The sequence below is a fragment of the Pituophis catenifer genome, unplaced genomic scaffold (assembly GCF_029215685.1).
Source record: "Pituophis catenifer annectens isolate HBS135680 unplaced genomic scaffold, rPitCat1.0.hap2 SCAF_8, whole genome shotgun sequence".
Lineage (NCBI taxonomy): Eukaryota > Metazoa > Chordata > Lepidosauria > Squamata > Colubridae > Pituophis > Pituophis catenifer.
This window is the reverse complement of record NW_027256888.1, coordinates 73,125,286-73,147,023: the sequence shown is the minus strand read 5'-3', so window position 1 is coordinate 73,147,023 and position 21,738 is coordinate 73,125,286. Positions and strand designations below refer to the sequence as shown.

Sequence of the window (21,738 nt, the reverse complement as noted above, 5' to 3'; positions counted from 1 at the left end):
ATTGTATTTTAATGTTTGTAGTTTATGCTTTTACTTTGGCTGTACACCACCCTGAGTCCTCAGGGAGAAGGGCAGTATATAAATTTGATATAAAATAATAAATAAATAAATAAATAAATAAAAAAGAGAAAGAATTAAAAGCACTGGAGGCTCTGGTGTCGATATAACTTAATCATGGCTCTGCAGCAGCAAGCAGTTGAAGGCTCAAAGTTCTTCAGAACTGGAACTGCAGGATTGTACTAGAAGTTGTCAGTTTTCATTTTCTCAGATTTTTTTCTAAAATATTTTTCTAATATTTTCTGCTCAGGTTTTCAACTGCTCATAGAAAAGAATGTTCCATCTTTTGAAAAGCCTATCACCGTGATGGCGAACTTATACCACGCGTGCCACAGCTGGCACACAGAGCCCTCTCTGCTGGCACGTGAGCCGTTGCCCCAGCTCAGCTCCACTGTGCATGCGCAGGTGTCTCCCGCTGGCCAGCTGATTTTCAGGTCTCTGCCGCGCATGCGGGGGGCGCATGGAGACGTGCACGCATGCACCTTGGGCGGGGGAAGTCGTGCGCTCATGCACGGGTGGGCGGGGCACGCACGCTGGGGGGGTCGCGCACACATTGCATTATGGGTTATAAGTGCAGGGAGGCCTACTAGGCCCAAAACGTGGCGCAGAGGGTGCGGCGCCCCCCTCCCCCCACGCGACCCATTTTTGCTCCCAGGAGGCTGTAAGGAGGACTACTGGGCCCAAAATGGGGCAGGGGGAGTGTGGGGGAGTCACGTGCGCATGTGCAGGGGGAGCACGGGGGGGTCACACACGCATGCGCAAAGGGGCGGGTCACGCACATTGCATTATGGGTGCGGGCTCTTTCGGCACGCGACAACAAAAAGGTTAGTCATCACTGGCCTATCACAAGCACAATAGTTTTGTTGTTATTTTAAATAACACCGAAACTCCATAATATTTTGTATAGGTAGTCCCTGACTTACAAGTTTGTTTAGTGAGTGTTCAAAGTTACAACGGCACTGAAAGAAGTGACTTGTGACCATTTTTCATACAACCCTTGTAGCATCCCCATGGTCAGGTGATCAAAATTTAGATGCTTGGCAGCTGACTCATATTTATGACGGTTACAGCGTCCCATGGTCAGGGACGTTTTGTGACTTTCTAACAGGCAAAGCCAATGGGGAAGTCAGATTGTTACCAACTTAATAACTGCAGTGATTCAATACTTGACAACCTTGGCAACTGTGGCAAGAAAGGGCCTAAAATGGACAAAATTCACTTAACAAATGTCCCGATTAGCCACAGAATTATGGGCTCAATTGTGGTTGTAAGTCAAGGGCTACCTTTATATGGAATAGCTCCTTTCCGATGACCTGGGTCCAGAATGAAAGATGTGTGTTCCAGGTAGGGAAGTTTTGGGGAAGAGGGGAGAGGAAGCCCCAGACAGCAGTGATGGCAGCTTGAAATGGCTAAATTGAGGTACAGAAAGGAAGGCTCTGAGGAAATCGGTGGCTAGGTAATGCACAAGGGATGTGGAGACGTTGCTCATCCATGTCAGCCAACATGACCTTTCCAGATTTTGTTTCATGCAAACTCCAGAACTATGTTTTGATTGTCCTGAACCATAGTTGACCCAGAATGCTTTGGTAAAACTTTTGGAACTTGTCGTTTTTAGGGTTGAAATAAAACTGTTTACCCAACAATACATCAAGATAAATTTTGCCGTATACGTACTGCTATAATCTCCATATCCATAATAGTTATTGTAGCCAGTGTAGTCATAGCCTCCGTAGCCTCCGTAACCTTGACTGTTGTATCCATAGTTGCCGTATCCCTGGTTCCAATAATTATTGTATCCTGTGTTCCAGCTTTGACTGGGGCCTACAACAAAATTGCAGCAAGAGAATTAAAACAAAGTTTTAAAACAAACATTTTTATTTGATATTGCATTCAAGAAAACTGGCCCTTCGGAACAGTAGCTTGTTTCCAAAAAGATACAAGTATAAATGTGTATATTGCACAAATGTTATGCTAATGAATGATTCAGCCATGCACCCTGCAGTTCAGGTGCTAAATAACATGACAAAATATACTCAAAGTTTGCTGATTAGTTGCCATCCATCTCTTTTTTAAAAAAGAGAAAAGGTATTAAAGAGAGAAAACAGCAATCTTCCTCTTGCTATCTATTTTCCATTTTATTATGGAGGGAAGGGGGGTGGGTTAGCAGGGCATAGACAAGCAGGCCAGAAATGAGGGGCTAACCAACTTCGAGCCCAACTCTTTGCTGTCTGGATTTAGGGGAGAAATTCAGGTAAAGGAGGATGCCAAATTGTTGTCTGTGATGCTGGCTAAGGCATTTCTCATTGACCTAATTTTGCGCAGGCATGGATTCTGACATCACAGTTAACTATTAAAATGCTGCACAAAAACAGTCTTGTGTGTTTAATTTCAGGCAAGCCAATGATGGGTTTTTATGATGGTGCAGGAGCAGCAGCAGCTGGATCACATTGGGCCACACGTGTGGATGTGTTACATAACTTTCCCAACTGTTCAAAATTATTCCCCTCTAGCAGTTCCTTTTCAAATTTGAAAGTAATAGTACACAAATTAATCTCTTCATCTAAACACAAAGCCAGTGGCTGAATTTTTAACTTTGTTGAATATTGACAAGAATCGTGAAACTCAAAAAGTCTCAGATATGTGGAAAAGACAGGCATATTTTTTTAAAATGCAGAAACCTACCTCCACCACGGCCACGGGTCCTTCCAGAAAATCCGCCTCGAGTTCCCCACTGCTGTTGCTGCTGATATTGCTCTTTTGACATTGCTACTTTTATTTCGCACTGAAATATCAACAAAAAAAAAAAAGAGTCAACCGATTATTTTGATATTTTTGTGAAGTGTTAATTATCTACTTCACATTATCATCTTTACCTATGACGTTAATGCTTCTATATTCACTGGGAAAGGCAAAGCAATATATTCCTCATATGATTTGCCAGTGTAATTGTTTAAAAACTTTACGTCACAAAAAATGCAAATTTATTTTTTAAAAAAGGGGTTAGCATCACATCACAGGTTCTCTCAAATACCTTGGTAAGAATTATGTATGTTTCAGCAGTATCTACTTAATGAGACAATATTTCTCAGGTTTAATATTTTTGTAACTGGCAAAACCTTATTAAATGTTTGCGTTTGAAATTAAATTTCACCAAGTAATATAAGCTCCAAATACTGTTACTAGGGAAAAAATTGTAAAAGCAAGAAAACACCATTAGTAAAATATTGATAACCCATTACCATACACTTCAGAAGAATCTTTTTGAAATTACTATCACCATTAATAAACTATATCAAATCAAAAGTGATTAGAAAACGGTGACTCTTATTGAAACAAAAAAAATTAGACTACATAACACAAACACACACAGAGACATATACACAAAATAATGTAACCTATGGCGTAAGGGAGAAAAAAAGCATTGCAGCACATAGCACCCCTTATTAACTTTTCTCATTCTGCAAAAAACATGCAATCTTTTTCAAAACTACCAACTCATTGGTGTATAGATTGAATGAAGATCAAAGGACTGTGTGTGATTAATCACAGATAATGATTCCAAGTAGTTGTTCACCAAACAGGATTTTTGAGAAGCATGCAAAAAATGCATCACACTTGTTACAAGTGTCGCTTCATCCAAGGAATCCACACCAGCCTCTCCATTTGTGTTCTCTCCTGTCTATACTTCAATCTTCAAAGCACTGACCTGAACAAAACCAGGATTCGCTTTCTAAAAAGAAGGCGTTTTGGAATCATAGCTTGAAACATACTTTACTAAGACCAACGTTATGATATTTTTTCTCCATGATTTTCTTCACTGGTTCTTCATCTTTGAAAGTAATGAAGCAAAATCCTCTGCGCTTATTGGTTTTGTTGTCCATAGGAAGTTCTATTGATTCCACCTGATCAACATACCAAACGGGATTAATAAAAATCAGTTATTCTGTAGTCTGATTATTATAAAGCTTAACAGTCATTTATTTATTAATGCTAAGCAACCATTATACTAAATAATCTGAAGAAACTTCCTATTAGTCCATTTACTGAGTTAGAATATGTTTATACTGCTGATCGCACATGAACTTTTATTTACGAGAGCATACATAAAATTGGTAATTACTAAAACCCATATAAAATCCAGCTCAACCTCTTTATAAATCATTACATCTATCTATACACTCGCTAAGAAAAAGTAGCTCTATATATTTATAATTATTTCACTTTTACAGAAAAGATGCCTGAAATTTGACTCATCTCTGCAAAACTTACTACCGTTACTTACATTTAATTTGAAATGCTCTGTTCATATAATAGAATTTCTTCTACAGTAAAATGAGTGCAATTTTCCCTCTCCATTTAACTCAGTGCTAAAACATCTGATGATTTTAGTGAAGTTGGCATTACCTCACAATTCCAGAAATGATCACCAATACAATTATGACATTCTAATCAGTGACAGATCAATACTTAAATTGACTTCTGGGTGAAAAAAAATAAGGCATCCCAAGAAGCACTTGGTTTATAATAATTTAAGATTATAAACTCTATGCCCTTGTGCCCTCTAATTGAAGACAAGATTAAAACTTGGTATTTACATAAGCAATTGTGAGTCAAACAAACTGGCCAAACCAACACCCAAAACAAAATACAGGTAGTCCTCAATTTACAACAGTTCATTTAGTGACCGTTCGAAGTTACAACGGAACTGAAAAAAGTGATTTATGACCATTTTTCACACTTGTAATCTCATTCCTACTGTCACATGATTAAAATTCAGACACTTGGCAACTGACACATATTTATGACGGTTGTAGTGTCCCAGGGACAGGTGAGATCCCCTTTGGCGACCTTCTGACAAGCGCAGTCAATGGGGAAGGCAGATTCACTTAACAACCGGGTTGCTAACTTAACAACTGCAGTGATTCACTTAACAACTGTGGAAAGAAAGGTTGTAAAATGGGGCAAAATTCAGTTAACTGTCTCGTTTAGCAACAGAAACGTTGGGCTCAATTGTGGTCATAAGTCAAGGACTGTTTGTACTACATTTTCTTCTTCAAAAGTATTATACCATTATCTAAATAAATAATTAAGAATTCTTTAACCAAGACATGAAAACAATTAACTCACCTCACCAAAACCTCCAAAATACTCCCTTATTTTCTCTTCTGGCGTATCTGGTGATAAGCCACCCACAAAAATCTTTTTCACTGGTTCTTTTGTTTTCATTGCTTTAGCTCTTTTAGGATCAATCACTTTGCCATTCAGTTTGTGCTCTTTCTGATCCATGACCTGAAAGCAATTTTTATTTTTAAAAAAAGCTTTACAAAATAAAACATATTATGCTTTTATGACTATAATGCAACAACCCTTATCTTATAATTTGTAATATCTTGAAATTAACAGAACCTCAAGAATGTGCACAATATTTTCACTTTTTCATTACTGATGTGTGCTTGTCTATTTATTTTGTTTATTAAGCTTATATGCCACCCATCTCGCCTGGAGACAATTCTGGGCAGCTTGTCTAGTTAGAAAGAAATAAAAACAAGCTTACCTTTTCCACACTCTCAGATTCTTTGAACAGCACAAAGCCAAAGCCTCTTGACCGCCCTGTAATTGGGTCTAACTTCAGAGTGCAATCTACAACTTCACCAAATTTTGTGAAGTAATCCTTAAGATCCTTCTTTGTAGTATCCCAGCTAAGGCCGCCGATGAACATTTTTCTGTAGACACAATTGAGTTTAAAGCTGTAAATTATGAACACTATATAGCAGTGTATGTCACAAGTATACCAATTTGCCTTTAAGGTTCCAAGATTACAAAAATGTTTAAAAACAAACCATCCCTGTCCACAATCACCTTCTGTGACCTAATGCACTAGAAAAATAAAGTGGGTCTGGAATTTATTCCTTATGTTAATATTTAAGAGAAATAAATGTACAGAACAGTAGCAGTGGCCACATATACAAACTCCACTGATTCTATCGATGAATCTTGGGAGGAAGCGATTCACACCAAATATCTTATTTTTCAAAAACTGCTCTAGTTAGAGGCTGATCTGCAAATGGAAACTGGTCCATCAGCCTGGTATTACTGCATGAAGAGAAAATCAGCAAAAGAAAAGTCCCATGCAAGTAGCTTAAGCCTAATTGCTGCAATGAGTCTGAAAGACTGTCTCAGAAGAGGTTACGCGCATAGTGTTTTTTATTTAAATAGCAAAGTTAATCATAATAGTGGCCTAACAGCAAAGCCCCCTTCCTTCCTCCATTCTGCTGACAGTTCAAGCTAACACCCACTCAGTAACCTAAAATACTCCCTATAGCTATACGCTTACCTACATAAGATAAAGTAGGGCTGCCACCTTGGCATGGAAGTGACCACACAACTAGCTGGCTCTGCTTACATGTCATATCCAAGGCTGCTTTTACTCTATTGCAATAAAACAAAGTGATGGGTGTCTTAGACCTTGGTGCAAACACAAGTTGTTTTGTCTGAATGCAAATCAATAACAAAATTTGCACCAAGTTTAAAAATACTAGTAACATCAGCTTCAGTCTCTTGATTTTGAAAGTGAATATATCTTGGTTACTGTGAGAACTGTGTACAAAATGCACATGACACAGAACCTACTAATCAATCATTATGGATTGTCAAGTTTTCAGAACTCAGTCATGAGTTATCTTTATAGTTCCATATGCTACAGCAAGGAAGTTTTTCATGTAATATTTTATCTATTTATATTTCCTGTTTCTCCGCCCAATCTCCCTCAGAGATTTTTACATTGATATTACTCCTGTAAATCTTTGCCATGTAAGTACCTAACATCAATTTCCAAAACAATAAGTATGGACATGTTCAGCCGCGCCCTACATAGCAATGCCAGACGGAGAAATTTATAATCAGGGAACTGAATGTACCATATATTCAAGTTTTCCAAATAGGCCAAAATGTGGGGAGGAAAGACTAAAATGTGAAGACATACTGAAGAAAAAAACCATAATTATCTCTTCTTCAGAACAGCATATTGAAGTCTCACTTCTCTTCCCAGCCAACGCCATGGAATTTTTTTATCTTAAGTTTGCACCTTATACTTTAACACTTGTTTACTGCATGTGACGAAATGCAAATGTTAACGGAATGCCTCAAATTTGGGCTGAATGAATTTCTGTATGGAAACATTAACTAATTTTCAGAAGTGGATCATGCAAAAGGAACCAGCTGATGCATATTTAGGCTAAAATAAGTAAGCATGCATCATTACAAAAGTTCAAAAATAGACCAGACTACCATTTGATTGGGACAGTTTAAGATTCCTACCTTGAGTAAAGGGTAAGACCAGAAGACCTCTAAAGGTCTCTTCCAGGCCTATGATTCTATCATTCAAAGGTGGCTAATCAGATGCCTGTGGTAAAACAGGGACCCATGACACATGTGGCCACTGAAGCATCCCACAAAATTAAAATTTGGGATTTCTGATGAAGTGTTGGGGATTTAAACAGAAACCAGACTCTCTGGCTTTGCAGAGGCTTATGACAAGGGAAATCAGCTTAGAGAGAGGATGAAACCAAGAGATAAAATTAGAATCTTAAGCCTCAGCAAGGTTTAAGATCTCACAACTGTTAAAAACCATTCCCAAAAGTTTTTTTAATTAACCTAACCTATTCTAATAATGTAACATTTCCAGCCATATCCTTGTGGCTCTAGAGGCCAAACAATGTTGTCTTCTCTCCCAAACCTTCACTAACTGTATGTTTGTTAAAGACTTGGGGAAAAATTTCCAAGTGACAAATGTCCTAAGCAAGCTATTGGTCTGCTTTATGTTGTTAAAAGTTCTACATTGAAGTGAAGACTATTCTTCCTCTTTAAGGTAATCAATGGATGTTACTTAACTGTTTAAATATTTTTTTAAACACCTCAAAAAACCTACGTATTTACAAGACGGATGCACCATGATTGACATGTCTATTTCAAATAAAACATGCAAACCATATGTAATACTAGAAATGCTTTTTAAAATAATGTACTAGTTTTAATTGCATTAAAAGGTTTTTCAGTAACAACTTTAAAGTTGTGACAGACTAAACTGGAAAAAATCACTCAAACACAGCCAATTTTTGAACAGTTTTTAAAACTGAAAAAGTTTGAAATCCTCTGCTTTAGAAAATCAAATCTATATACCACACTGTATACAAACACTAAGCTTTCTTCTCACAAATATATGGGTACCCTCCAGATATTTAACAGCCAATCATGTCAACCACAAAATCAAAATCTACATTAGGGTCTATGACGTTCCATATGTCAATGCCTTTCATTAATCTACATTTCACGTTACAAACACATTCATATTCAATGCCCAAGCCTAAAGCAAACGTTTCAGATTATTATCCTGAAATGAAGAAAAAAAATTATACAATTTCTCTGGTACTACGCTATTTCCCACAATACATTTTTGTACCTGCATACATGGCCTTTTACCAACAAAAAGAGAATTGCTGTTTTCATCCTGCAGGTCATTTTATGTCCTTTCCAACTATGTCAGTCTAAAATACATGTGACTCCAAATTAGATTTTGCTCCTGGCCAGGGGAAAAGGCATATGAAATAATACAGGTAGACCTCGACTTACAACCACAATTGAGCCCAACATTTCTGTTGCTAAGTGAGACATTTGTTAAATGAGTTTTGACCAATTTTACAACCTTTCTTGCCACCGTTAATTGAATCATTGCAGTTGTTAAGTGAAACTGGCTTCCCTATAGACTTTGCTTGTCAGAAGGTTGCAAAAGGGCATCAGATGACCCCAGGACACTGCAACCGTCATAAATATAAGTCAGTTGTCAACTGTCTGAATTCCGATCACATGGGGACGTTAAGTATGTGAAAATGGTCACAGATCAGTTTTTCCAGTGATGTCGTAACTTTGAACAGTCACTAAATGAACTATTGTTAAGTGGAGGACGACCCATAAACCGCATGCCATTCCGTTAATTCAGACCACAAGCGTGTGATTTCGAACTACAGGCAGTCCTCAACTTACAACCACAATTGAGCCCCAAGAGTTATGTCCCTAAGGGAGAGACATTTGTGAAGTGAGCTTTGCCCCATTTTATGTGACTTTTCCTGCCACGTCTGTTAAGTGAATCCATCCCCGCACTTGTTAAATTAGTCGGTTAAGTGAATTTTGGTTCCCCCGTTGACTTTGTTGGTCAGAAGGTCGTGAAAGGGGGAATCCCATGACGCAAGCCAGGGACACTGTCATAAATACGAATCAGCGGTCAAACATCCTGATGTACATCACGTGACCGTGGGGAGGGGGAGGAATAAACACTGCGACGGTCGTTAAGTGTGACAAACGGCCGTAACTCCCTTTCTTTTTTTCCCCAGCGCCGTTGCAACTTCGGTCACTAAACGAGCCGTTGTAAATCGAGGACCGCCTGTAACTTCTGCCACTTCCACCCTCCCTCAGGACGGCCGTCTAAAACACCGACCCAAAAGCGATCTCTTCTGCAGTTTCCACACTCTTTCCCTCCTCCTCCTCCTCCTCCTCCTCCTCCTCCGACGGCGATGCCCGACCGCCCCGCGCCTCAGCCGGCTGGACTTCGGCGCGTTTCTTCCAAGGCTCCCTGGAAGCCCTCGGAGAAGGGGAGGAGGGGGAGAAGAGCCGGGTTACGGGGGCGGAGGAGGGAAGAAGGAAAGGAAGGAAGGAAGGAAAGAAGGAAGCGGCGGCCAGAGTTTCCTGCAAGAGGCGATCGCCTCAGCCGCCCGCCGTCTCCTGCAAAACGAAAGCGGTGAAGGGGGTGGTGGTGGTAAGAAAGGAGGCCTCTCCGGCTTACCCTTCATCCTCCTCGTTCTTGCTGGCGTCGATTTTGGCTCCCTCCGATTCGCTTGAGCCGCCGCCGCCGCCACCTCCTCCTCCTCCTCCCCCTCCGCCTTCTCCATTTCCCTCGGCCTCTTCCGCGCCGTCGCCGTCGCCGTCGCCGCCGGGAGCCACGATCCCTTCGAGCTGCTCGGTCTCTTCCGAAGACTCCGCCAGCGCTTCGTCTCCGGCGAACTGGTCGTCCGACATGAGGGAGGGAGGGTGGGGGCGGTTGTTGTTGTTTTTTTTTTAAAAAAAGTCTCGAACTGGGGGGGAGGGAAGAGAAATAAATAGGCCGCTGAAACGGGGGGAGGGGAGAAAAAGCGGTGTTCTCCACAGGGAGGGAAACGGGAGTCTCCGGTTTATTTCCTTCTTTCTCGCACTTTTAATGGCGCCGCCTGGCTGATTCCGATCTAAAATGGCTGACGGGAAGAATGCGGCGGCGCGGTCACGTGAGCCCAGGGCCCCCCGTTTCCGAGCGCGCATTTCCTCCGAGCGCGCACCACCGAGCGCGGATGGCTAGAGCGGCGCCGGCTTTCGCGCCACACTCGGAGCAAAGCCGCCTGTGGCCTTTCTCCTCGTTTTGACGCTTCCGACTCTTTGGTTCCCTTAACCTCCTCCCCCACCCGCCTTCTCTACCTCAGCGTTCCCCGACCTTGAAAATTTGTACCGTTAAAAAGACGTGGGGAATTGCAATCCGCTCGATCTTTTTGCCACGGTTGAAAAACACGAGTCCTCGAGACATAAAAATAGGGTTTTTTTTATTTGCATGCACATTTTAGTCACTTATGGCTTCTGTAGAAAAGGCGCCAGAAAATCACTCCTGCGCTGCAAAACAATCCTTCCAACTGATTCTTAAAACAGCCACGTTACATTTCATAATAGTTTAATAATGCATATTTAATATATTTTATTTTTTTCCCTGTCGATATACTAAGGCTTGGGCTTTATTAGCGAACATTTGTTAATAAAGGACAAGTCTCGGTATATCTATTTTCTAGGGGAGTGGATAAAACACGATGACCCAAAAACAATGCTTCCAATTTAAAAAAGAAAAATATTACTGCATGCTGCCAAGATCAAACCCCCCCACTGAGCTGGTAACTGAAGAGACTAAAATCCTGCAACTGTTAGGGCATTTTAAAGCACTGCTACCCTCACTTTGAGTAACGTTAAAGCAGAAATAAATTGGTCCAAACTTTTTGGAGACCCTTAAACGTTTCAAAGTCAACCCGTCTCCAAGATACAATTATTTTAAATGGGGGGTGGGGTGGGGGAGTAGAGAGCATTCAGAAAAATAAAAATATTTGGAAGTGTCTTCAGCTCCCAACAAATCTTTTTTTAAGCCGCCTTAACTATTACCTGCATATTCATCGATACAGTACTTAAAACCATCAGTTCTGAGTTGTCAGTGGCTCTAATTTGACCTTTCATTCCAAATTTTGAACTATGAAACAAATCTCATATTTTGGACGTTTTTATTCATACTTAAAATACTGTATTAAAACAAAATAGTTTGCTTTCTTAAAATACAAGCAACACATTTAGCCTTTCCCGTTTTGTTCTGTGAATATCTTTATTTGCAATTAATCAGCCATGTATGGAAGTGAAAACTTATCAGCAAGAGTAAATATCAAGTTCAGGTTTCTAAAAAGCCATTTGCTTCAACTCTTTCAATTAACTCCAAAACAACTCACCTGGGTCTCAAATGGGCAAAAATGAACTTAATAAAGCTGGTAATACATTTTGTGTTTTTGCTTTTTTTATGGATCACAGCTCATGAAAGTGAAGTCCCTTTATGTCAAGCTCAAAATCCTTATCTCTTGAATGCATCTGTGGAACTTTCTTGAAACATGCAAATATAACTATTAACTTTTTATTTACTTCCCAGTAAAGCCTAAAACTCTGAAGTTTTCAAACTGTTGATCAGGTTCAACCAGTTAGCTTTCTGAGATTAGACATCAGCCAATTGTTGCCATTTTCTGGGCAAAATAGTGAAACATTAAAAAAAAGTATAAAAATAAATCTTAAGTTTACAGACAAAATTAGCCTGAATGAGGTAGTTAAGTTTTGAAGCTGTTTATATGGATTCTTAATGCTAGGTTGATATGCAAACTTTCCCAAGTATGCTACATTTTTGTATCTTTAAGATTTAATGTTAACATTTTATCAAGAGTGACAAAATCATTTCTTAAATGTTCTATTCAGGAAACTTTTCAAATTCATCTGATGTAGGGGATTTTTGTGTGTAAATCCTTTTGTTACTTACACCTTAATTTAAGTAACATAATTTCTGCGTAATTCAGGCTCTATTTTTTCTTTGCTGAAATATTTGCCCAGCCGAATTATTTTCAGATAATCTGCTTTTAAAAAAACATTTTAACCAACAAAATTGTAGTAAAAAACCAATCCTAATTGTGCTGCTTTCATAGTGATGAAATATTATTTATCCAGAAACATCCACTATCCTGCTTCCATAAATCGGTTTTGCAGTCATATTTTATCAGCATTATCTTTGCAGAGGGTTAGAAATAACAAAAGGTTTCAGTGGCAGTACATTCAGAATATATTGTCAAACGTACAAGTTGTAAAAAAGCTCAAATTATTTAGCAGTCAGCATCTTACCAAAGTTGATGGCTACATAAATAAGGTTTGTGTTCGCCTCTATTTTCATGTGATCACAAAGTGGTCATTTCAATGCATGAAAATTTATTTATTAACATTTCTATATTGAAGATTCCCAGCAGTTAACAAAATTATAACAAATCATAAGGCATTACAACACAGGACACTACTCTTGAAAAATCATTCTATCTTTGCAGCCTCCTCACTGCAATTTTCTAAATCCAGGTACATATCACGGCACACTCCATTGCTGCTGACCCTGCAAGTCCCAGCATCTGTCGGAAGCATGGCGACGGAGTCTCAAAAACTGTTCACCTCTGCTACTATACAGCAGTGCCAAGAGCACAACCTCAAAATGCAACAGTCACAGAAGGTAAGTTTTTTTATTTGAGTCATTCAACAAGAAATACAAATAAAATTGTATAAACACAAGAACCACATTGGCATCGTAACACAGATGACAAAAGGACAAAAAAGTAAAAACCATAAAGAAAACTAGCCGGTCACTATGTACAGTTAGACACTGCTGTGTCATACACTAAAAGTCTTTTACAAAACAATTTCATGTCACGAAGACTACCCTCCAGTCAAGTCCTTTTTAAGTTCTGCAAGATGGCTTTGCTGTAGTCTCTACCTATAAAACCAAGACAAAATCATTATGAGACCTGTGCAACGTTTAAAAGAATTTTTAAAAGGTCCATTTTCATGAACTGCTTTAAGTCCTCTATTTATTCCTTGCTTCACCGTTAAAGATCATATGCATCTGTCAACATAAAATACTTTTGATAACCCAATTATATTTTACAACCCGGTTGATCAGTTCAGCTCAAATGATGGAGCTATATCAAAGAACTGTAGAAGCTCAGCCAAGTAGTTCTTGGTTTACTAGAAACCAAGCTGTGGTAGAATCTTTCATAGCTTCAACCGCTAATGAAAATAGAAAAATGGCAATACACCAAGGAAAATTATAGTTAGCCATGTGGTTAAAATAGAAGCTGTTACTTGCACATGATCTTTAATGTTCCCAGATTTAAAAGTTCGTTTTGGTTTGTAGATTTCACTAATAGCTATAAAAGAAAAAAAGCAAGCATTAAATCTTAAAGAACGAACACTTAAAATGAGGTCCACAATTGATATACAACACTAAACAGAAGGCCAAAAATGATTAAGCTGTAAAGGCATTTATGCACTTTAACTCCTGTAAAAAACCATTTTAAGTTAAGTTAAGACACTTAAATCTTCAAAGAAGATTTTTAAAAAGAAGCCAAAGTCTGAAGTTTTCCACTTTAATCTTTACGCTGGTACATGAAGTTGGAAGAGACCATACCACAGGACAGCGTTTTCTGGTGTATGCCTTGCGCTCTGCCTGCAACGTGCGACCCCCAGAGATAGACGTGGTCAGGGTGACACACGGCCTGCAAGGAAGTTCCCGCTGGCGGGTACAAACAAGGTATAATGTCAGAGTTAGAAGACAACAATCTTGTTTTGCTTAAGTTGTACCCATTTCAGTACTTTACCTGTTGGTTAACACTTCTATTAAGTTTAATTATTCGTCTACACCACCTGGCACACAAAAATGTAAACAGAAAAACTCTTATGTTTCTCTGACATACTAAGGACGACGAATCACCTTTTACAGAGTTAAAGATCTATAGACACTTAAAACAGAAAGTTTAACAGACATTCACACGTTTTAATTTTTTTTTAAAAAAAAACAAGCTATCCAAGAGAAGTGATTTTTTAAAAAATTTATTTGTCTATTGATCTTTAAATTAGATTAGACATAGGAGAGGTGACGCATTCACCCAATACACACCTTTTTCTTCCCAAGTATTTCTTTAATATGGCTGGTAGTTGTTTTGGTGATTACCGCCACCTCGGGATGCCTTTCCATATGTGCTTTGCTGTCCTATTCCAAGAGAGAATATTGGCAGTTTTGGGAACTGTAAGAAACTGCAGGTTGGTTTGACAAAAAGGCACACTCTTGTCAAGCTAGACCTTATTATTTAAACGCAAAAAAAATATTCTGTAATACTCCTACACCGATATCAACAATGTTAATGAATATTCTACCTTAACTACTATTATATAAAAAAGCATCTCAGAATATTGACAAGACAGTTCTTAAAATTATTTGACATTAGACAGTTCAATTAACATAGTTAAAAGTTAAAGATGGTAAAGGTTTCCCTGTCCAGTCATGTCAGACTCTAAAGCACAGTGCTCAGCTCCGTTTCTTGGCCAAGGGAACCAGTGTTGTCTGAAGACAATTTCCGTGGTCATCTGGCCAGCATAGATATACGCCACAGGAGCACGGAACGCTGTTACCATCCCATCAAAGTGATACCTATTTATCTACTCGCATTTGCATGCTTTCAAACTGCTAAACAGACAGGAGCTGGAGCAAGTAAACAGAAGCTCACCTTCTTGCACGGAGCTCGGGTCTCAAACCCCGGCTATCAGCAATCCAGCTGACAAGGGGCCCAATTAAAAGGGTGCTTTAAAAAAACTGAACTTTTAAATGCTTCTTTGAAAAGATAATAAAACTGTTAAGATTTCCCCAACTCTGCAGGGAATGCTTTCAAAAAGCATGCACCTACACTTCTGAATAGTATCAGCTCTCCCTGGAAAGAGAGTTGTCCCAAAGGTTGGATGAGAAGATGTTTCACTTCTCATCCAAGAAGCTTCTTCAGCTCTGTCAGGACTTTCTCTGTCAGAGCTGAAGAAGTTTCTTGGGTGAGAAGCGAAACGTCTTCAAAGAAAAAACAAGAAAGTCCAGTTGCCTCTTGCGAAAAAAAGCACCTTTGGAACAACCATGACCTGGATGACTAAGAATTTCTACAGACTGGAAAGAGAGATTAACTAGAAAAGTTAAATTAACAATATAATTAAATGGAAAGTCAAATGAAAATCTTACCACTGTAGTCAGCATATCCCTGGCTGTAGCCGTAACTTGGGTAATTGTACCCAGAATAATCGTATCCCCCATAGCTGCTGTAGCTTTGATCACTGTAAGGACTGTTGTAACTTCCATATCCTTGATCATAGTAATTGTTATACCCTTGATTCCAATTTTGGCCTTGACCTAAGAATGAAGTAATTGCAGCGTTAAAAGCCCACCATGTGTTTAAATTAATAAACAAGAAGTTTAAGGGCAAAGATCTGCACAGTACCATATTTTTCGGACTGTAAGACGCTCCAGACTATAAGACGCACATTAGCTTTAGAGGAAAACCAGAAAAAAAAATCTCCCTCTGCCTCCACGGCCCATTCACTGCAAACGGGTGGCAGCAGCGATGATAGGCAGCGGCGATTCCCCCCCAACTAGAACAGCTGATCTGCGCTGCACCAACCCCCCTCCCCCCACCCCAATATTTGCTCTATAAGACGCAGACATTTCCACCCACCTTTTGGGGGGGGGTGTAAAGTGTGACTTATAGTCTGAAAAATACAGTACTTGATTTGTTCCTTTCTAACGTCGTTTCCCATCTGATATCCCAAAGCTTATTTAGTGCTAGCCCTATCCTTTTACGAGACAAGCTAGAATGTACTTTTCCTCCCCGCTAAAACTGAGGGAATTTTTCACAAATTATTTTATTTCATGAGTTAAAGAGACCGGCTGTTTCCCCCAAAATAAGACATTCCCTGATAATAAGCCCAATCGGGCTTTTGATCACATGGCAATAAGGCCAAGCGCTTATTTCAGGGTTCAAAAAAATATAAGACAGGGTCTTATTTTCGGGAAAACACGGTATACGTCAGTTACAATTTACCATACTTACCCCTGCCACGTCCTCTGGATCCCCCACGCCCACCAGATGAAGCACCTCTGCCTCCCTTTTGTTGCTGTTGCTGCTGCCTATATACATCTTTGGGCTGTGCTACTTTGATCTCACACTAGGACAAAAAAAAAGAGAGAGTGTAATTTCAATACAAAATATATGAAGAATATATGAAGTTAATTATTGCAGCTTCTGCAAGTAAGAAATTGCAAATACCTTGCCAGAACCAATCTGATGGTATCTGCTTTCCAGCAATTTCTTTACTGGCTCTTCATCCGAGTATGTGATGAAGCAGAAACCTCTCCTTTCGTTTGTTTTTGTGTCCATGGGAAGCTCTATATTCTCAATCTGCAAAGCCACATTAAAGACAATCAAAGGGTATTCACCTGACCCCAAGCTCCTTATATAGGACCTCCAATTTTTAAAACAATCTTTTCTACTTAGCACTTCTCTTCCTTTTTTTTTTTAATGCTTGGAAGGTATCGTGAACTTTATGGAATTGTAGCTCACATCTTTTAAACCAACTCCATAAAGTTTAGCCCCTTCACTTTTGCCATACAACAAAACATTTTAGAAAATAATCATAACACTTCACCATGTTTGTGTCATCCCTACCCTGACAATACAATACATTTTGCTACAAACACGGATGTATCAAAAAAAAAAAAAAAAAAAAGAAAAGAAAATTCCCTTGGGAATTTGCAATATTTGTAGGCTATTTGGGCTGCTGTTTCTTGATTTAGAAGTTACACAGGTCAAGTTAGTCAAAACAATTTAAATAAAGCTTTAAATGGATTATACCTCTCCAAAACCACCAAAATACTCCTTGATTTGTTCTTCGGATGTATCCGGACTCAGTCCACCAACAAACACCTTTTTGGGTGGCTCTTTCCCTTTCAGAGCTTTTGCCCTTTTGGGATCTATTAACTTGCCATCCAATTTGTGTTCTTTCAATTCCAAGACCTAAAAAAAAGAGATTTATTGGTAATTTAGTTCCAGGAGGAAAAATCAACACAGATGTTTGAAATTGTTTAGAGAAGATTCCATGGTCCCACAGAGGTGACTACATACCTTCTCAACACTGGCAGCATCTTTGAAAAGCACAAACCCAAACCCTCTTGACCTCCCTGTGACAGGATCTGTTTTTATTGTGCAATCCACCACTTCACCAAAGCGAGACAAATACTCCGTCAAGTCTTTTTTGCTCGTATCCCAGCTCAGACCACCAATGAACATTTTACTGGAATGGAAAAGAAGTTTCAAAAACTGACATTCATAAGAAGAGTTATACATTGATCTAAAAAAACTTATTAGCTAATTTGCCTCAGTTCAGGTTTGTGGTTCAGATACAAATTGTACTTGGAAAAAATATATACAGAAACACATTTTTTAGTTGGAACAGAGGGGGAGAAAAGAAAATCCTCCAGAATGTCCTCCTTCATCTACTTTCCATCACAAAACATGCAATTGTCATACAGAAGTTATTAATCTTCTCCAACATTTACAAAAGATGTAAATGATCCAGAATATCACCTAAACCAGGTGAAGGGAAGAATCAACTGTCCAACCATCCAAAATAGTTCATTACATATGCTAAGTATGCAATACATTTTGAACATAAACAACTATCTTAAGCAAAAAAGCAAAACAAAACAGAAAGTGACTTCAGCCATTCTGGAAACATTCCAAATTCAAAACAGTCCCACAATTCAACCATGAAACACCATTTTCAAAATAGGGTGGCAAAACTTACAGACATACTTATGATGCATGTCAAAATATTACTTTTTGATCTCTAAAAACCTTATTTGAATAAAGTACTGAATTTAAGTGTTTGAAATTTCTGCATGTCTCTACTAAATATGACTGTAAGGAACATAAACAATCTCAAAAACTACCCCCTTCTGATAATTAACATTTGGAAGTCTTTAAAAAGCAGGGTTTTTATTTAAAAAAATTAAGAGCCTATCTGTATATATTCTGAAATTATGGCCAGTTATCTCAGCTCCATAGACAAAATTTGGAGCATGTTTATTGAAAAGGTTAATGGATTACAATGGGATTTTTTTCCTAAATATTTTTCCCCTGAATCAAAACAGTGTAATAAAATAACAAAACTACAGTACTTAGTCTAGTTAGATGTAATTAGAGATCAAGAAAAGTAACTGGATTACTTCAATATTGTGGGGGGGAAAGGTGAACTATAACAACAGATTCCAAGGAAGTAACTTTTAAAAACTTGCACATTTTATTCCAAGATAGGTGGCAATCACACCTTCCTATAAAATCAGAATATAGTATTGTATGAACTTGTTACAAAGATATTTTGATATCACAGCAATTCTGTGAGACACTGGATAAGCAAATCGAGATCTTCCTATTACCAGTTCAATTTCTTAATCATTACATTGCACTTGTAAATTCTCCTTAACCATAAACGCATGTAAGAGGTTTATGCATTTGAAGTGAGGGTCCAACTACTGCAGCTCTCTACAAAAGTGACATTTCTTCATGAAGATCTCAAGCAATCTTTCTTTTAAATGTAATTAAAACAAATAACTGAAACAGGAAAACCTAAACCATATGTCTGCCAAAAGCTAAGGGAATCACAAATTTTGCAGTGGGAGATAAATGGTAAGGTATAACTGGTATGATGTTGATTTTGCCAATAGGCCACAACAGTGGTCTCAGGTTTGCAATAGAAAATGGAACAGCAGATTCAGAGTTCAGTGCTTGCTATCGTCAAACTTTCCTATATAGAATTTTAGCGTACACTATCTTGATTGTATTTTTACTTCATTATCTTCTCAATGTCCAAAGTAGCGCACACACACTATTGCCTCATTTATTCTTCACAACAACCAACCATGAATTGGCTGAGGGGGCACATAACTACCACAAAATCAGTTAAGACGTATCTTATTCTCAAGCATCAGAACTACACTAAAACTAAAGGTGGGCATCCTGAAAACCAACAATCTTCAAATATAAACATATACTCTATAAATATATATGAAAAATGGATAGATATTATCTCCTTCATAGTTGTGAAGGATCTGATTTTGTGACATTTAAACTTGAAGCACTCAAAATTTGTACTATATTCTCCAAGGAGCTAAGGATCCTTCATCTGCACCCAAAATAACAATCCAAGCAACTTGTTGTGTATGTTTAACCATACAGTCCTTTGCATCTTTTCTAGATCCATTTTGGCTTCCAAGTGCCATGTGTAGCTCTCTCCCTAAGCCAGGGGTCTGCAACCTTGGTAACTTTAAGACTTGTGGACTTCAACTCCCAGAGTTCCTCAGCCAGGGAAGCCACAAGTCTTAAGAGTTGCCAAGGCTGGAGACCCCTGCCCTGCACATGGCTCACTTTCTATTATTTGCAGTCCTCCAAATACAGGCAGTCCCCAACTTCATTTAGTGACCAAAGTTACAACAGCACTGAAAAAGTGACTTTAAGACTGTTTTTCACACACACAAAAGCATCCCTAAGGTCAAACTTCGGAGGCTTGGCACTGGTTGCAGTGCCCCAGAGACATGTGATCAACTTGTGACTTTTTGACAAGCACAAGTCAATAGGGAATCCCGACTCACTTAACATAACTGCCTTGATTCACTTGACTGTGGCAAGAAAGGTTCTAAAATGGGGCAAAACCCCATATAACTTGTCTTGCTTTGCAACAGACGTTTTGGGCTCGATTGTGGCCGTAAATCAAGGACTACCTGTAACTACTTTAAAACGCATTCTGGCCTCCAATCATCTCTTAGACCAGACTCAAACTTGGCAACTTTAAAGGCACGCGGGCCTTCAACTCCCTTAATTCCCTAGCCAGCAATGCCAGGAGTTGAAATACACAGATTTTTAAAGGTTTTTGGACACCTCTTTAGATCATCTTTCTCCTCCTGATGTAATCCAGGTGCGTTGGGACTTAAATCTCAGCCGAGAATAAAAAAAAAATCATAATCTAATATATCTAGAGAACACACGACTCCCCTACAGCAGGGGTCTCCAACCTTGGCCACTTTTAAGACTTATGGACTTCAACTCCCAGAATTCCTCAGCCAAAACTGGCTGAGGAATTCTGGGAGTTGAAGTCCATAAGTCTTAAAAGTGGCCAAGGTTGGAGATCCCTGCCCTACAGCAAGAAGAGTGGCCAATAAAAATGAATCTCGATCTGAAATCTTGAACCCTGGAATGATCTCCCTGGGGAAGAATCAGACCCAAGACCACTCTTAAAAATAAAATATATTTTAAAAAATAAAATATAAATTATATCGCGGGGGCTTTTCGGCCAGCCACGCTTTTAGCCCAAGGGAAGCCACGAAAAGGCGCCCAAGCAGCGACGCCCGATAAGGATCCTGCGGCGGCGGCCTCGCCCCGCCCACAATGCACCTTCTTGCCAACTCCGCCCCCCCCCTCCTTCCTTCCAATGTTGCCAAGGTTTTGAGATCGCCCCGCCCACCCGATGGGGGCCAGCAACGCGCATTCTCGGCCGCTTCGGACCCGCCTTCCTCATCCAGGCACGCCCACTACGCTCCTATAGGCTGCCGGTTGCGTCACGAGACAACGATCAAACCTTTCCCCCCCCCCCTGCCGGACGTGGAGAACCGTCCCCCCTTTCCTCTCGCGAGAGGACATGGGGGGGAGTGAAAAGACACAAAGGGAATTGCAGCGGCGGGAGGTGCAACGCTCACCAGGGAAGAGCGCGATCACGTGGCAGCTGCCGGGCGAAAGGCCTTGCTGAGGGCTTCCCCTCGGTTACTCTTTTTTTTTTTTTTTAAACAGGCCAAAATGGCGCCCGATCCATCGACTCGTTCTCCTCCTCCCCCTCCCTCCCTCGTTCGACAAAGCTGCCCCTTCCCTTCCCCTCCCCCTGCCTGGGATCGATTCCCCTCGTACCCGTCATCCTGCTGGTTCTTGCTGGCGTTGATCTTCGAGCCTTCGGCGAACTCTTCCTGGCCGCCGCCGCCACCGCCGCCCGAGCTTGTGTTGTTGTTGTTATTGCTACTGCCGTAGTCGGTGTTCTCCTCCATAGCGGGAACGGGCCGAAAGGGGGGGCGCAAAAAAAAAAAAAAAAAAAGCGCGCGCACACCGACGCAAAGGAAAGAGATTGACTACTACGCGGTCCGACCCGAGTATTAAAATGGCGGCCGTAACAAGAGATCCGGGCAGAGCCTGCGCTGCGTTTATATAGGGACCCGCTCAGCCAATCAGGGCGCTCCAGCGGCGCAGGCGCAATGCGGCTTCTGAAGGAGCGGCGGCGGGTGGAGGAGTGTCGGGGTTGCCCATGGCGGAAGGGCAGCGGCGGGGAAGCGCTTTTATCTCTCGGGGTGCCCAACACGCTTCTGCAAAAGGCTTCCCTTCTCTTTGCAGCGGCAACTTTGTGGATCCCGGTCCCTTTCCCGGCATAGTT

At 40.0% G+C, this 21,738-nt stretch overlaps 2 protein-coding genes across 5 annotated transcripts in view; both read right to left on the bottom strand.

The window, feature by feature from the left end:
• HNRNPD (heterogeneous nuclear ribonucleoprotein D) overlaps positions 1 to 10,343 on the bottom strand; it is a 13,722-nt gene extending 3,379 nt beyond the window's left edge. For all 3 annotated transcript variants that reach the window (XR_011600720.1, XM_070949134.1, XM_070949135.1), the window contains exons 1-6: positions 9,893 to 10,343; positions 5,612 to 5,780; positions 5,185 to 5,346; positions 3,828 to 3,959; positions 2,740 to 2,839; positions 1,732 to 1,878 (exon numbers count right to left, since the gene is read on the bottom strand). Coding sequence is in view for 2 of the 3 variants with exons in the window: in XM_070949134.1 (XP_070805235.1) it covers positions 1,732 to 1,878; positions 2,740 to 2,839; positions 3,828 to 3,959; positions 5,185 to 5,346; positions 5,612 to 5,780; positions 9,893 to 10,125 (943 nt within the window). In the remaining variant the exon portion in view is untranslated. The remainder of the gene's footprint in view (positions 1 to 1,731; positions 1,879 to 2,739; positions 2,840 to 3,827; positions 3,960 to 5,184; positions 5,347 to 5,611; positions 5,781 to 9,892) is intronic.
• Positions 10,344 to 12,607: 2,264 nt separating this feature from the next.
• On the bottom strand, positions 12,608 to 21,471 carry HNRNPDL (heterogeneous nuclear ribonucleoprotein D like). 2 transcript variants are annotated; one of them, XM_070949095.1, is made up of 8 exons: positions 21,225 to 21,471; positions 17,394 to 17,562; positions 17,124 to 17,285; positions 16,539 to 16,670; positions 16,323 to 16,437; positions 15,458 to 15,625; positions 14,357 to 14,449; positions 12,608 to 13,174 (listed from the first exon to the last, which is right to left on the bottom strand). In XM_070949095.1, the coding sequence occupies exons 1-7, from the start codon at positions 21,356 to 21,358 to the stop codon at positions 14,379 to 14,381; spliced, it is 951 nt and encodes a 316-aa protein (XP_070805196.1). In that variant the 5' UTR covers positions 21,359 to 21,471; the 3' UTR covers positions 12,608 to 13,174; positions 14,357 to 14,378. The 2 variants fall into 2 exon arrangements, with proteins under 2 accessions (XP_070805196.1, XP_070805197.1); XM_070949096.1 differs by lacking the exon at positions 12,608 to 13,174 and adding an exon at positions 13,886 to 13,972.
• Positions 21,472 to 21,738: the final 267 nt, after the last annotated feature.